The sequence below is a fragment of the Tetrao urogallus genome, assembly GCF_951394365.1.
Source record: "Tetrao urogallus genome assembly, chromosome: 1".
Classification (NCBI taxonomy): Eukaryota; Metazoa; Chordata; class Aves; order Galliformes; family Phasianidae; genus Tetrao; species Tetrao urogallus.
Window position 1 is genome coordinate 83497784 of NC_136813.1, and position 17685 is coordinate 83515468.

At 35.6% G+C, this 17685-nt stretch overlaps 1 protein-coding gene across 5 annotated transcripts in view; it reads right to left on the reverse strand.

The window, feature by feature from the left end:
- Window positions 1-17685, reverse strand: part of CASK (calcium/calmodulin dependent serine protein kinase) — a gene marked incomplete at both ends in the record, with an annotated part of 194195 nt that overhangs the window by 20986 nt on the left and 155524 nt on the right. For 3 of the 5 annotated variants that reach the window (XM_079549780.1, XM_079549781.1, XM_079549779.1), the window contains 7 exons: window positions 651-719; window positions 6587-6655; window positions 7804-7889; window positions 10702-10780; window positions 11275-11463; window positions 16155-16235; window positions 17512-17589. In XM_079549780.1, coding sequence (XP_079405906.1) covers window positions 651-719; window positions 6587-6655; window positions 7804-7889; window positions 10702-10780; window positions 11275-11463; window positions 16155-16235; window positions 17512-17589 — 651 coding nt within the window. The remainder of the gene's footprint in view (window positions 1-650; window positions 720-6586; window positions 6656-7803; window positions 7890-10701; window positions 10781-11274; window positions 11464-16154; window positions 16236-17511; window positions 17590-17685) is intronic. The other 2 variants (XM_079549783.1, XM_079549782.1) reach the window with 1 other exon arrangement.

A 17685-nucleotide genomic window follows, 5' to 3' on the forward strand; every position in this document is an offset into this window, starting at 1 on the left:
CAAATTTCAACACCACTATACATTAGAAGAACAGGAGATAACAGTACCCTTCTACCTGAATACGTATGAAACAGGAAGTACTTTGTGTTAAAGATGTGATGGTAGTAGCTTGGTTCGTAGTGCAATTTAAAGCCTTTTGCTTTTCATATCCAGCCAAGGCTTGTCTTTCACAAAGTATGTGCACGTACCACAACAGCAGAGGGCACACCAATTCGTTAACTCAGATAGCGGAAACCAGTACACGTTCCAGAGGTCGCTCAAAACACAAAGCTTATGGAATCTAACAGGTCTTGATGTATCAACTGCACAGTTACTTTTTCTTCAAACACTGCTTCTGAAGTTTGGGATGGAAATAAGACTTCCACTTGAAACCTTTTCTTAGCTTTGAGGATATTGCCAACTATGATTTAAGGCTAACCCAAGTGTCACATTACAGTTATTAACATTTAACTCACTGTAAGGCCTTTAATGAAAAGAATATGTTGGAAAAAAACCTCCCAGAAAACGAAAATGGGGGTTACATAAGTAATAACGTTGGTTCTATCAGAAGGACAAAATTTTCCACTGACCACACGATAAGTATAACAGTAATGGCAGATGAGCACCAACAAAACTTTCACACTTTCTCTGTGTGGAACTGGAAATCTTACCGAAACAGAATTGTTAGTGCTGCTATGGCCATTAGCTGGGGACTGTCTGGATGTAGAGGGGGAATCTCTCTGAAATAAGACACAAGGTTCATTAACAACACAACACTATCACAGGAACACAGATAAATTTTTAAAAGAACAGTTACATCCACAGCCTTATAACCATTTGTTTAGCTGCTTTGTCTGTGAAAGTTTCCACACTACTGTGTAAATCTGAAGTTTGTTCATAGTTTGAGATTCACGTTTTCATGCGTCTTATGTAATAATTATTTTTATGCTGCTTTGGCAGCTTTTTAGTATCAGAGCACACTTACGTATTCTGTGGGTGACAACGCTGAAGGCCATTAATCATATTGTTACTTTTGCTAAAGGCAGTTACCTAAGGTTATATGCTGCATACTTGAACTGCAACAAGGAACATATTTCATTTTAAAGAAACTTCTAAATCTTTTTTTTCAGCTATATGGAGGTCAGTGTTGATCACCTTCTACTCCTTTAGATATAACTCTCTATAGTGTCTTAAAGACACTGCTGCTAACACAGGAACAGGAAGTTGGACACACTCTCCTGTCTTCTCATCCATTTTACAGCATATTAAGCTTTTTTTTTCTTTTTTTGCCTCCAACATTCTTATGAGCTTGAAAACATTAAACTTTGCAAAAATATATCATTTAAAAAAGCCACCTTTCTTGACTCATGCTACCACTATGATCCTACACTTCAGTGAGGAGAAAGCAGATGCAGAAGTTCTACAGAAGGAATCACAGGGCTTCCTGGGTCTTGCAGAGAGAAGAGATCGCTGAGCAATCTTCTTCACATGTCATTTTGATCATAAAGTCCTTAATTCCATAATATCAGACAATTGAGTTTAACTAGCTATGTCTTCAAAAAATCAAATAATTCACTAAAATGTTGGGACAAAAATTATAACCTACTTTAGCTCCAAAAGAACTTTGGAATATAATATTCCATAACAAGGGTCAATTGAGGAATGACTGGTAACTTCGTGTAACACCAAGGATAGTAGATAAAAGAGGTAAAACAGTTTTCAAAGAACACAAAGTCACCCTGCCACATTTTATCAATATGAGTGCCTTTTGTGAACAGATTAAAAAGCAGAATTGGAGCTGAACTATTATGCAATAGCATTAATCAGGTGACGGTCCACTAATACAGTCTCCAACTTCTACTAATTACGTGATAGCACTCAGCTATTTTAAAGCACACGGACAAAAAAATTAAAATGGCAAGCAATACTTTACTTCTTCTGTCTGTATTCTTGATGTACAACAAACTTATCTAGAACATGCACTTTTTTTGGGCTCACTGCATGTGATTTCATAAAGTTCATATACAGCTATCTGAAAGTAATATAACTGTAAGATCATTTAGGTCTGTGTACTTCTGCTAAACATGTGAGAACAAAAAACTCATTTGGCACTAAAAGTTGTTTGCGACACATAATAAACTGGAGGGAATCGGTTCTTATTATACTTAGAAAAATTACTCCAGCACAAGTTCCAAATAAAGTACTAATTACTGCAATAACCAATTATATTTGCTCAAAAGAATCACTGTTCATTTTTTAGGGAATTGCACATTGGTACCACCTTTATTATCAAACAGCAGGTAAGAGATACCTCTTGGCAAAAAAGCAGCAAGTCCCTTCTTTCATAAATAGATCTTCTGCTTGCTCAGCAATTCAAGCCCTACCAACTTCTCTCATTTTCAAAGAGAGATGGAAGGATGAAATTTATGTCTGTTATTGTTTTTGTTGTTGTTGTTGCTGCTTCATTTTTAAAACTACTTCGTTATCATCTATTAGTCCAGTAATGGTTTGGCTGGGAAAGGTTTGGAAAGTGATTTAAGCACCCAAGTCTTTTGGAGAAAAACATGTTTAGAGTAATGATGCTATTTCTGGACATTCTTGAAGGCTTCTCCCTTTAAAGGAAATTTCTTGGTTTGAGAATATTTTGTTTTTATTCCTCCAACAATTCTCAACAGAAGACAGAACGCTATTCAAAGCATATGCTTGTCAAAACATATCGAGGAAAATAAACATTTTCAGTGCTATCGGTGATTTCAGTACCAATCATAAGAAACTGCAACTATATCAAGTTTGTCAAGAAGCATATGCATAATTTTAAAATATTTAGCTAATTCAGACAACTTTTCAAATACATTTAGGTTCCTAATTTCCTAGGGACCTACTCTTCTTCTTCAAAAAAACCTCAAAATTTAAGCAAAAAACTAAAAGCAGTGGGTAGGGAGATCCTTGTAGAAAGTTACGACTGCTTAGACCTGGATTGGAATATTTCATCTCTGATTCTGAGTTTGTTCCTCCACTGAACTAGACAAATCACTGGTTCTCCTAGTCAGAATCTTTTTCTGAGTAGGTCCTCTGGTCTGACTAGATCCTCTAGTCAGAAATGCACTCAGAAGATTAAATGATTCTGAGTAGTGTGAAAATGATACAATATTTCAGTACTCCTTGAACATCTAGAATTCCCAATCTTATCTAGCCGCAAGCTAAATAATAAAATGGTAGATTTCAATATCATCCCTATTCACTTCATGCATCACAGCTGAAGTCTTAGAAAAAACATCTGCAGTCATTTCCGAATGATGGCAAAATTACTTTTGCATTGACTGCTTGTTCTAATGGATGGATTCTGAATGACAAATCAACACGTCTGAGACACAGTCCTACAGAGGAGATCAATTACATCTATTAGATGTGGCCCAATCAGATTGGACACACAGACTCACAACATCAGCAGGATTGGAAGGAATGTTTTGAGATCCTCTAGTCCCATCTTCCTGCTCAATCAGATTCCCTTTAACAGGTTCCACAGGTAATCATGTGTTTTGAGTTATCTCCAGTAAAGGAGACTCACCCCCTCTGTGGTCAGGCTGCTCCACGAACATGTACATGAACAGCCTCACTAATAACACCACTTCCAGATCCTTTTCAAAAAATCTCCAAATGTATTTCAACTCCAGTTTTGCTCAAGCAATTTTTCTGTAAGTTTGAGATTATAAAACGATTTAAGACCACAAAAAGTCTTATGATCTTAGCCCTAATGGCAACATTCCAAGGCTAAGTACATAAATCTATGATTACCAGTGGATTTTAAAAATCTCATATATATAAAGGCTTTTCTTTGTAATGAAACAGTTTAAGTGTTTCACAAGAAACAAAGGAAAGGTTTTTTTTTTTTTTAAGAAAAAAACCCCACCACTTCTCTTACCATTCTTACATATCCAACAACATAAGAAATTAGGACATTCTGTCAGTACAAAGTGAGAATTCAAATGTAGCTAGAACTAAAGGCTTCTTAGTGGGATAAAGTACTAGCTGAAATGTATAATCAGCATACACAACTGTTCTAAATTATTACTGAAGTTTGTTCTTATGCAAAAATAAGTTTGTAGTGGAAGCAGACAAAACAACATCCGGGCCACTGTGTTATCTAGATATCTGAGTCATGTGTTCCATGTACCAAAGCAATGACTAAGCAGGTATTTTCACAGTAGAATGACTGGATCAAGATTTTCTAAAGGTGAAACTCACAAATGGTATGTTTTCAAGCAAAGTTTACTCCTGAACAACTTGAAATTAGTCAGTTGAAATTTTGAAAATTGCCTAGAGACACTGAAATACTTTACAAACTACGGGGTCAAGACTTATCTAAATATGAAAAATGGTACAATATTTAGAAAATACCACTGCAACACTTCTCTTAAAAGCTCACAAAAGAAGAAAAACATGGCAAGAAGGATGTTAAGAAACATTTAAAAAATAGCTTTCCTCAAAACTAACACCTATATATCTTTGTATTATAAAGGGATATTAACAGCTTTTAGGTAAGTGCAAATAGGCACATTATGTCTGATTGTACTAATATTTAATTCTGTTTATTCAAGATTATCAAGGAGTTTTTTTTTACCCCAATGATGTTACTATCATAAAAATTACCTTTAAAAAAAAAACAAAAAACAACTACTGATTCTGTTTTACATTTCTCTTCTAGTAAAACTGCATTACATCAGCAACCATCTCTGTATGAAGGTGGGCAGGAAAAGAAAGCCAATATAAATTTCTAGAAATACCTGAAATACAGCCAAAAATAGCTTAGCTAGTTCTGAATTTATTTTGCTAGAGTGCATAGAAGCAAATCATCTTGCTAGAGTGCATACAAGCTTGAGTGTTAGAAGCAAGTATTCCATGTCCTAAGAATATAATTGAGCATCCATTTTAAGCCTGTATCAGTGGCAAATAATTTGATTCCTCATTTGAATCACAATTCTGAAAAATTCTCTGAAAGAAATTCTCTCTGTACCAAAGGACCAAATGTGATTTAATAGCATAATTTGAAATGCTGTCTTTTTATGAATACTTGTAACAGCTGGAACACCAGTCAGAGTTATAGATATGACCAAACTTAGGCACTTGATTAACTGAAAGCAAATTGCCATGAATTATGATAAATATACATTTTGGGTTTTTTGTTTGTTTTTCTTCTGTCTTTGATCACACATTCCCAGTTCCAGTGTTTTGTTCAAAGGAAGCAAAGAAAGGTAAGAGTCTTCTGTGAAAAACACAGTCATGAAGAACCTAAGAACAGAAAGCTAAGAAAAAGACATGACCTACTGCTACTAAAATATCACCTAATAGTATTAAAGTTGTATGTGGCATTTAATTTTCTCCAAATTATTATATTTCCAAGGAGATACACAGTTTCACCAGTTTTTGTGTTAAAATAAGAGGAAGAGGGTTATCTTTTATTATAACTACTACTTACAGTACAGAACTCAATACATAAATGCATCAGCACACTCTAGAATTTCTATTTGAGTTTTTTTAAAAGCCTTTGTGTTTCATGAAAAACTTCTGTTTTCATATTTATAGCTGACAGGTGAAAATTTGTTGGACCTTCTGTCTCTAAAAGCTTCTCGTTCTTGTTGACTTCCATTAGAAGTACATAAGGCAACCAAAAGCAGCATATATTTTTTTCCAAACAGATTGTTCTGACAATCACAATAGCTTCGGTATGTTCTGGCATCTGCTGAGACTCAAAAGCAAAAAGTGTGAAACCAGAGCTCCAATTAAGCTAAGTTTGACTTCAACAAGGTTTGTATTTTCACTCCTGGAATTTTAATTTGGGAATTTTGTGCAGTTAAGCATGTGGGACAGAAAGACTGGCATTATCTACACAGTACATATGCCATCTACATATTTAAATTAGAACAGTACCTCTCAAGCAATCATTTTCTAGAATTTAATTTCCTATGTTTGTAAACTGGAACATAACTCAGTGAGCAAGAAAGAGGGAATTCGACAGTGCTACTGTGCAAGAACCGTAACACTAAGTTTCTAGTTCAACAGGAACTGAACTCCAAATCTGTTTTTCTTCTGTAATGACAAATACCATTTTTGCATGGAAACATAGTATTTAGCCACATGTAACTGTTACAGACAACCATCACAAATTTACCTCAACAGGGTAATACGGAAACAGATTATTCAATTAACCCTTAACAGCCCAAAGTAGCAAAATAATGTTTCATGCTTGAAAAGGGAGGATAGCTCCTCAGCTTAGGAACTTTAATAGACTTCCTGGATAATGTGTTTAAAATATAATTCTTAAAAGGGCTTCCTAAATATATCAGTTGAGGATGCCCACTCTTTTTTTTTTTTTAATTTAAGTAGGCTGTAAAGAGTTATTTAAGGTGCTGATGAGATGAATACGAAGGCAAGGCTGAGTAGGTAGGTGAGACCTACTCATGTTCCGTTATCTTTGTTGTAAAATTGGTGTGCGTGATCTAACAGGACAGGCAGAAACAATTTCCCAGAAAGCAGTAACATTCAGCCATCAGCAGGCAGTTAGTTACAGGACTGAGGAAGAATCAGGATGGTTCATTAAATTCATTACCTCACAGGATGAAGACTGTGTGCGATAACTTGGCACTATCTTAAAGGTGATACTTCCACGCATTTCCCTCTGCAAAAAGAAAAGCACTTCATTAAAGACTAAGATGCCTAATACAGAATCTCCAAATCGCTAATATTTGATAGGAAAGCATTATAGTTAATTTAAGAGCAGTTGTATGCTCTCCTAAAGGAAATATTCAGGGAAGCTGAAATGCTAGGGCAAATTTGTAATTTCACTTACAAGTGAATGTTTAGATAATCTCTCACTGATCTAAAGGATGAACATGCAGTATCAGATTGTTCACCTGACCAGTTTTTGAATCTCTACATACATCCATATTTTAAGCTGAGAAATTCACAGATGTGTAGGCTTCTTCCATATCAGTGCTTCCTTTGTATATACATGCTTGTGATCTACACAGTACTTGCTACAAAAGTGACATTTTCTTCTCTCTAATTGCACATGCTAAATAGTGAAAACATATTCACTGTTTCTGAAAAAGCTGCATGTCACTTCAATAAAAGTAGAAACGTAAATAGTCTTATGTCAAAATAGAAGATGGGGTCTGTTGGTTTGCATTTGCTACAGTTATAATTGCTACATATTCATGACAAACAGTAACTGCAGAACAGCAGTACAGTGTGGCATCATATTTGCACAGATATAGTTTCTGAAAGGACAGTTGAAATCTAAGTGCCACCATATGGCTGACAAACGCAGGACTTGATCTGAGCAGAAAGGTAAGGAGATCACTTCCTGAAGTTTTTCCCTTTCTCTCTGGCTGGCTTCTTGTGTGTTTACAACATACTATTTCCCTGGACTTGCTTAGGCTTGTCTGTTAGGTCCCAAGAACAACAAAAGGAATAGTAATTACCATCCAAGACCCCAAGTTTAGGGTTGCAAGCAAAAAATCAGAATATCAAACTGACTAAGATAAGATGCCATTTCCCTCCAAAAAGCCAGACTGTTTGAGCTTGGTGTATATATATATATATGTATATATATTTGTAACACCAGTAACTATGTATTACAAGAGTTGTAAGTTGAAACTCTTTAAAACTTAGAACAACTGAATGTAGAAAGATTTTGCACTACACATACAAGTAGACTATCAAAGATAGAAGAAAAAGGGGATGTCGCAGTACAATTTTGCAAAGTTTTGTAAAAATATTACAAATGTTTTTATAAAGAACAAGGTAAAGATATCAGACACTTACAAGCATTTTTTGTAGTTGTTCTACTGTTTGATTTGCCACACTGATGCCGTTTATTTCTCGGATTTCATCCCCTACATGTAATGTACCTGAAGAATTAACAAAGCACACAATCAACACAATTACTTACACAAACTAAGAACTGTAACATTCATACAAAGGCATAAATAAAAGGCATAAATATGAAGCAATGTTTATATATATATGTGTATATATATATATACATATATATATATATATTTTTGCTAGATTCATAAAAGAATGCTGGTAATGATGCATTAGAATCTGTCCTTGAGTCTGCAGTCAAATGCCAGCATGAGGTGTTCAGGTGCCTTATACAGTATATAGAAATAAAACATCAGACTACTGTTTAGTGTAGTCTGGCTTCTGGACACTGCCTTAATTTTATCAGTCAGGCTGTTTTTCATGTCTCCGATTTACATTTGCCACAGCTACAGAATGCATTTTCTGCAGATACTCTTCACCATAACTTGAATGTGAATGCCTTGTAAGTATGACTACCTACAAGCTAAGATGATGAAACAAACATCCACTCAGCTGTAAGACAGGTCACAAACTGACCTGAAGATGAGATGGGAATGGCATGCCACAAGGCTCTGAGACACCACAAAAGATAAATCAGGAAGGCAGCACCAGATTATCTTCAGGATTAGAAGCTAAGTAGGAGGCTCTTTTGGATGACAATTTTAGATTTGAGTAGTTCAAGCCTATGTGATTTTCTAGCAGTTCTCCTGGAAAACTTCCACAGTATTTGCAGAAACGTCTTACTTCTAAAATATATTCTTGTTAGAAAGGAGTATACTTGATGATTTTTAATAATTCCATATCATTAGTAGTTCCCATGGTAGCTATGCTTATCCACCTAATTTCGGTACCTTTTCTACTGTCTGTGCTATGTTTACTCAGGACCTAAGCTATCCAAATGTATGATGCATTTGTGGTAACACAGAATGGATGTATTTCTGGATTAAATGTCTTGTCTTTGTAAGTCAAAATGAATACAATTTTAGGAAGTATATACTTTTGCTCTGCAGAGAAATATAAGAAATCCTATCCTAGTAGGGAGAAGACAGAACAAATTCTGGGAGTCCCTAATCAGAAACGTTTTGTAGTCAAAAGGAAACTGGAGCTTGGAGGGCAGTGAACAAATCATTGTGTTTTCACCAAGCCATCACCTGCATTTTGTTGGAATTCAATAAGCCTTGCCAGGCATGTCAGCATAATCCTGCTTGGGTAAATTTCACATTAAGTCACTTCAAGAATGCAGCTTGAACATGTGTACAACTGCTGTTTTTCTATTGGGGTTAAACAGGCAGCCAATAAAGTCGTCTCTCTTCTTTGGAAATCCTACATTTTTAATGCAATATTAAGATCTTTTCTTAAATGTACTTTAAAAATTAATTCACTTTTTAACATGTATGAGCCCAAACCAAACAGCAGGAAAAAAATGTCGGTGTTTCAGGCTGCCCCTGAAAACAGTATTCAGAGCATGAGGGGTCTTATGAGAAACCACAGGTAAAATTGAATGGACAACTGAGGTAAGTCAAAGCACAGATACAATGGAGAAAACCAAGATATAGTCAAAAGCTTGAGATCTGAGATACAATTCATTTACTTATCCTAAAACAGACAAGTAAATTAAAAGACAATTTTTAATAACTGAAATTGGTGTTTCACTTTCATCAAATTGAATTCCCTGGGAGGCGAAAGTCAATAGCATCTTCATAAACTTATCTTCCTAATTCAACCTCCTCATCTTTTGAATAAGGACAGCTATAATTGACAGGGCTACATACATCTGATATACAGATGGAGGCAGACTTCACAGCAGTTCCTATTTTGTGACTGGAAATTGTGTGATTTGTGCTTAATAGTGCTAGGCCTGGAATAATATGGCTCCTGTAATACTCTCCATAGATCTGTTATCTAGTAATCGCCTGGCACTTCTCCATATAGCAAGTGGAGACAGAAAAACAATAAAATTAGAAACAAATGAAAGCCACAGACCTTTTCAGTAGGATTCAAACACATGTTGTACTCAAGATCACTATCATAATTTGCATTGTTCTATTCAGTAAAAATGTTCTATGTACAGGCAATTAAATGATGTGGTGAAACTAAGAGGCAGCTAGAGCACTAACAAAACTAGAAACACTAAAACATGAGAATATTACAGAAACATTGAAATATGGTTCATTTCCACTTAAACCTACATGCAGAAGAGCTACCTCAGTTAGACGAAGCAAGTATGAAATAGGTTAAATTTCCCGAAGTCTCAGAAGTAAAAGACACTGTGTAATTTTAAAGAAGTGAACAGAGTTCTAATTGGCACAGTTGGATTTTTTTGGCAGGTTTTAAAATGTTTCTATTACTCCCATTATGGAACAGTCACATGAAATGACACCTTGCACAGGATCATTACTACCTAAGAACAGTTAGAAGCCAACTTCCTAAACTAAGGATTTTTTTTTTTTTGCTTCACTTTTTGTTGGTTTTTTTTTGAGCCTCAACATCAAAAGAAATGCTTGAAAATACATGGAGAAGGTTAATTTTTTAGTAGAACAAGGTTTGTCCATTTTTGCATGGGAAAGTACTGTAAATAGTCTAAGGATTTTTTCTAAAGACGATTAAGTAAGTATGGCTTGAAAAATTAGTGGCAGTTCAATCTCTCACTGAGCTATAATCACATTCCCCCAATTAAAGCTTATGTGAAACATAAAGGGCTGACATATACAAAGAAAAGGAGATGAAGGCAGTTAATGGGTTCCATGTAGACAGAAGTCCATAATACCATGGAATAGTAGTGATCAAAATGAGGAATATATGGTGTAACACAATTAAAACAAAATGATCAAAATAACAATTTTGCCACATAATTACCTTGCCGGTGAATCATTCCTCCGTGCATAATTCTTGCCACAATGCAATGGTTCAGCTCATTCATTTTTAAAGTGATTCCCTAGGAGAAGAAGTGTATTATACTCCTAACATAAAACATTCAGCAGCGTGACTCTTGAGTGGATAAGAACAGTCACTGTTCCTAAAAAGCTTGAAGACAGGATGCATATTATAAGGTAATAAACTTTGCCTCTCCCTTAAATATGAGGAATGAAAACAGATGCTATTTATAAGATGAAGATGCAATAATTTAATAAATCATTGTCTAAGATTCTGATTTGTTAAAGATGTAATTCTGTATTCAAGTGCACAGCTTTACATGGCAGAACCTAATCTGATATAACCACAAGTTTGTTTTTAAACAAAAACAGCTACAGGGGAGCTGCTGCAGCATTTGAGCGGAAGGATACAGATAGGGAGGTAAATATACACAATGGTGCTGAACTATTTCAACTATACTTCCAACTGCAAAGTGCAGAAACTTTTACTGAAATCAATATAACGTCAATCTTTATCAGCACACAGTGAAGCAGAATACTGAGGTTCTCCCCATACCATTGGTTCATCTGTGTTCTTCTGGAACTGCACCAGCCGAACTCGCGTTACATTCTCCATATCCATGTCGCCGTTGGCGCTTTCTGGAGAATCTCCGTTTAAGTATGGAGAGGTGGGAGGAGGTGTAACTCTCAGCGCTTCATCACTGTAAACTTCATGTGCCACTACATCATGAGTTTGAAGTAAGGCCTAGAGGAGATCACAGTAACCACAAGAGCATCATTTTCCACCATCTCTGATGCTCCCCACTCATTTCTTATAAATACTTTGGAAACTCTCCAGAAATAAGAGGTAAAACTCAAGGTATTTATGCCTCATTTTCTATACAGTGACTTTTCTATGAAGTGAGTGTAAGTTAAACAGACTGAAAATCCATGTACACATACCGAACCTTCAAAATCTGCATGAGTAAACATAATTTTCTACTGTAGATGCCTCAGCAAGAATGAGGTTATTTCCTTTTCCCTTATCTTTCCAATACCTGCAAGGTATCAGAATTAAGCTTACCTTTATTTATGTGCATAGACACAGAATTAGAAAGATATCTTTTTAAGCAAATTATTCCATAATAATCACTTTAGAAAAACAAAAAGGTATGCAGTTTCCACGGTACTTCATTATAATACGGACAGTCTATGAATCATTACTGAATGAAACAATGAAATACTGTGTTTTTTGTTCATTAGTCACTATATAACCACTTCCATACTCTCCCCTTCTGCTGGAGCACAGACCCAGCACAGCTGCACTGGATGAAAATAACAGTATAAAAGAACAAAATGGCCAAATACAACCTCATTAGTTTTACTCTTTCCCAATACAAAGAATGGTACAGCACGTAAATGACTACATGTTATTAGATGTATTTGATACAACTGACTGTGTAAGCATAACAACTTAGGGCAAAGACAAGAAGCCTGCATGGCAGTTAAAAGCATAACATATTAATATAAGATGAAGTTGGACAAAGCATAACAACCTTTTGCAAAACAGTATTCAACAGCACCCAGCTTTTTATGATATGTCATTTTACTTTTCTCCAGGGTATCTTTAAGACCCCTGGAACATCTTCATTTCACACCTGCATTCAACTCTTAATGAGGAGTATATTATAGCTAAATTGCTTCTATCCAAAAAATAAATACAATTTGTATGTGAACATGTTTTTACTATGCTTGTATTTACTCATCAAGGACCAAACAGAGAAAGATCCCATCTCTGTACCAAAAAGGCTGGGCTTCTCAGAGAAGGACTGATAAAGCCTCACAATGTACTGTAGAGATATTAGCGACTACTGCAGATAGGTCTAACAGTATTGTAGCTAACATCTTGCTAACTCTCATTTAAATGCTCTTGCAAAACTCATCAGTCTTGCAAGGCTTTTTGGCAGGCAAATCTGACTCTGCAACCTCTTCATCTTCAATTACAATGTTTAAGCAAAATAGACTGAAATAGTGATTGAAAAAACATCCCCACAAGATGTATTTCTTAAGTGGAACCCAAGGCAGAAATGGGATTTTCATGGCCTCTGTTATACTCTTAATGTGCTCCCGAGACAGTGCTTCAAATGCTCATCATGTCATAAAAGATAACTTCACTAACAGTTTAAGCTAACTTTCCTCAAGTCAAACTGTAGTTGGGAATTCAACATTGTAATGGTGGAGCAGAATTTCCTTAACTAGTAATGCTCTGCCCACATTCTTGCCTATTTTTCCAGTGTTTTAAGACCATCTACATAAATACTACTTCAGTTAAGTATTCAACTGTACAAGCATTTTATTTATTAATTTATTTAGTCTACCACTAAGTTGAAACTTGTAACAATTTTCTCAAGAACTCCTCTGTTTCCGTCTGTACTAGTTTATTAACATTTTCTGTTAAGAGGTCTGAACTATAAATCTAAGTCAAACCACTTTAGCTAAATAAATTCAGAATTTGATTTAACTTACAAGTAAACGTTCCTAAATACTAGTCAAATTCTATTATCTGGAAGCTGTTCACAGTTGCCCCAAATAAGATGAGAAAACTACTTGTTCAACTTCATGCACTTTCCTGCATTTGTGTTCTCCAGCCTTTAATACTGCATTTCTTATGCAATTTGTGACCTTACATTTGCTTCATTTACCTTGCTTTATATTTTTAGCAGTGATATGTCTTTAATATGAAACTAAAATATGGTAATTTGAACTTTTTTAAGGTTCAGAATTATACTAGATGACTTCTGAATGTTCCAACAAAGATTTAAACAAATTCACAATCACCAGATACTTAAATATGGCAACCTTATCCATAAGACACATAAGAATAAAATAACACTGAAAAGCCAAGAAAATCAATGAACTTGAGGGCGCACCTCGAGTACTGTGTTTGGTTTTGGGCCCCTCGCTGCAAGACATTGAGGTCCTGGAGCGGGTTCAAAGATGGGCGACAAAGCTGGTGAGGGGTCTGGAGCACAGGGCTTATGAGGAGAGGCTGAAGGAGCTGGGATTGTTCAGTCTGGAGAAGAAGAGGCTCAGAGGAGACCTCATTGCTCTCCATAACTACCTGAAGGGAGTTGTAGTGTGCTGGGGGTCGGCCTCTTCTGTCATGTAACCAGTGACAGAACTAGAGGAAATGGCTTCAAGCTGCGCCAGGGGAGATTTAGGCATTTAGGCATTGGACATTAGGAAATACTGCTTTTCTGAAAGAGTGGTCAGGCAGTGGAATGGGCTGCCCAGGGAGGTGGTAGAATCACCGACCCTGGAGGTGTTCAAGGACATGGTCTAGTGAGAGCTATTGGTGATAGGTGGATGGTTGGACTGGATGATCTTGAAGGTCTTTTCCAACCTCGGTGACTCTGTGATTCTGTGAACATGAACATCTCTATCCCAATAAGAGTATGAAAAATCCACACTTTACTGGCTATATACATAGAGTTATAAAGCTCTACACATAAACTAAACTATAAACACATTTAAGTTATAAGCAAATGGGATGGCTTATCTCTCATTATCTTCTAATTATGTACACATTAGATAACAATAAAAATAATTGTAAAATACTGTTACCATGTTAATACACATGTTCCTACTTGTCTTGTTGCTCTTGTTTCTGTGCATCAGAACTCAATAACTCACTAACCAGAGTATTGCTCTTTATAATGCTTGGCAAACACACTGATTGTAAACTGACAGTACTGTTATACATACACAATACACAGTTATTTCCTTTCATCAGTCATGTTCCATTTACAGAAGCTAAGTACCAGACAGTTCAGTTTGCGGTAGTTTTAAAATTTTTATTTGTCTGTCAATATTGCTGAGCGCCATTCTACCTTGTTGCATTTTCTGTTTCTAGCAGGTATTCCTATTAAATGTTGACCCAGATTTGCTATAGACTTTAGGATAGGTATCATCTTGAGGCAGCAACATATCAGCATGTTGCAGAGACCAACACCTTCCACCTTGCCCTGTGCCCTGAGTGCCCATCAGCTGCTAGATTATACTGTCTAGTTTCTGATGTACATCTCCTCAGGTTTTTACCTGCAAGGAGTCTAGCTTGCTTGCTCTGAGCTTTGCACAAGCAAAGTACTGTAAGGGAAAATGAGGAGATTCATTTCAAAAAAAATACTCCTGAGCTAAGCTAAAATAATAAAATCTGCACCCAAAGCTACTCTGGCCATCAAAAGAAGGTACTGGGACATGCAGCTCTCCAGTTTTCATCTTCTACCTGAATATGAGGTTGGTTTCAGATCATTCTTTCTTGGAAATTAAATATATCCTTCAGACTTAGAGTAATTCAGCTTTCAGGTGAGCAAATTCCACAAAGCTCCCTGTGTATAATCCTTGTGTTAGGGAAAGTCACAATGCATTGTTTTAAATGGACAACAGTGTACAGCAGGTTGAGGAAAACACTGAGTTTGGAATTCATGAATTTTATCCACATAATAAACAAAAGAAATCCTTTAACTGCTTTCAAAATACTGACCTTCACTAACTTGCTATAATGCAAGGACATCCCTCAACTTAGGCCAATAGCCGCACACAAGTCAGGCAGACACAAGAGAAGCTGATATGTAATGTCAATTCACTTCGATTGTACAAGCTATTCATTTACTGTAAAATGATGTTAAATGAACTTTGACTTTGCAGTGACTTCACAATCTACCATGTTAGAACATACCTTTATCCTAACAAGATTTTGGGAAAAAGAAAAAGGAGAATCCCTACTCTGCCTATGGATATCCAAAAAGATTCACTCCTGCCTCAACATACTTCCCAGATCCCCCAGAAAAGACCATGACACTTCACCAGAAGTAGGATTACTCCATACTGCAGACCTTAGGCCTTTTCACTGACCTATGGAAGTGTTTAGCAGCATAAGTAGTCAAATAATTTTACACTAGACAAATAACTGCCTGATGCTGTGTAGGAGAAAAAAATAAACCCTCCTGTATTGTCACTATAAAAAGACAGTGAAAATATCTAAAATCATTAATATGTAACTACTGTTATCAGCACAACTTTGAGATTCTTTTTGTTGCTTACTCTCCTTAAAACAGAAGCAATGAGAGCAAAATATTTCAATCAGCCTGCTCTGATGAGAACTGGCTTTCTGGAAAAGCATTCCTAAAATCTGCTGATTATCTTTGTGACAGTTATAAACAATAGTCTCAATACGCTGTGGTCCCACAGTAGTGGAGACCAACAGTAGTACTAGTAGCTAGTAGTAGTAGCTATTTTGCTAGGTCAGCAGATTAGAATCATTTATTAGTAGGTATATTGCACTGTATACAGTTTGTCACCTGCAAATTTTAGGGAGAACTTACTTAGTGAACTAAAGTTTTTCAATAAAAAAATATTTTCTAAAAAAATTAAAGGCAAAGAGTAGTATTTGCTTACCATGAAATGAGGTTGTGTTAAAATACGCTTTAGCTCCTTTGCATCATTGTTTTCTGGGTAACATGAAATTTCTTCCAATACCTGCAAAATACATACAAAAGACACTCATAGTAATTGACCCTTTCAGTAATCTCTGAAAGATTATTAAAAATATTTTTGACAGAAAAGGGCATTTGAGACTGTCATCACAAAGGAACAAAACATCGATTTCCTTATTTCAATTTCCTTATTTTCTGAGACATTAAAGAAATGTGATGCAAACAGCTGCTCTTTTTTTTTTTTTTTTTCAACTGATGGTATTTCAGCAGCTAAACACAGAGACAGAAGTAAAGTGCTAAGCTACAGGTCACATACATCGCCTACCACCAATTGTTACTCTCATACATGATCTCAGCTTTTTAAAACAATCGCCTTAAAAGCGGAATTAAACATAGTGATAAAAATGTTCTCTCCACAAATTAAATGTCCAAAGACAAGAAGTGCATGCTATCCCAGCTTCAAGCTCATGCTTTTTATAAAATCTGGGCCATACTTCAGTTTATCACGGGGTGAAGAAAGAGAGAGTTAGTAAGTTATAACTCCTTTGCCTGCAAATCAGTACTGTCTCCTTGATGTTCAACATGTAACTGCTTGAACAACAAAAGCAGAGCTTTCTGCTTATGGGAGCAGCTCCCAGGATTAACCGCTGGGAAATATTCTACAGAACTTTGTGGTTTTCATCACTGTGACTTCAGTTATTTCACTGTTTTAAGGTCTTTCTGTCCATTCCATTTTAATAACACTGTAAACATTTTTTCTATGGCATTACTCCCCACAGCTACACTTGCTTCTACCGACAATACAACTATTTCTTTTTTTTGCTTGTTGCCAAAATATTATTTGCCAGGTGTAAGAAAATCTGTAGTTTATATATCTTTTGTAATAATGGGCCAATTTTATTGCACCTCTAGGTTTGCACTTCATGGAATTATTCATGCTACTCTTCTTTTTTTCCTGATTTAAAGAAGCTGATGCCTAGTAATATATCTAATTTTTGTGTAGAAGTCATATCAGACTTTTCCTGAAGAGATTTATATTGAATGTAAAAGATACTGAATTTACCTAATGACTATTCCACTTTAATACTCATAATGCTGCAGCAAAAGTTAAATGATGAAATTGAATAATACATATATATAATCCTTATAGATAAATGGAATTCTACAAGTTTATGCAACATGTTATGTAACTTAAGCAAGCAGTGGTAGAATCCCAGAATAATTCAGATTATGAGGCCGAATACATATCTTAATAAAGACCATCCCATGTTAAATACAATAAAACTTTCTAGGTAAAATACATATATTCAAACTATTACCTCTTTGGCTCTCTGTACAGCATCACTTGGAGGATTCCTGATCTGTGGTGAAGATTTTGTGTTTATTTTGTCATAAAGCTGTAAGAACAAGAAAACAAACTATTGAAATCATATGCTACTTTATATAAAGTAATGATGACATAATAATATCCGGTTTATGTTACCGTGATAAAG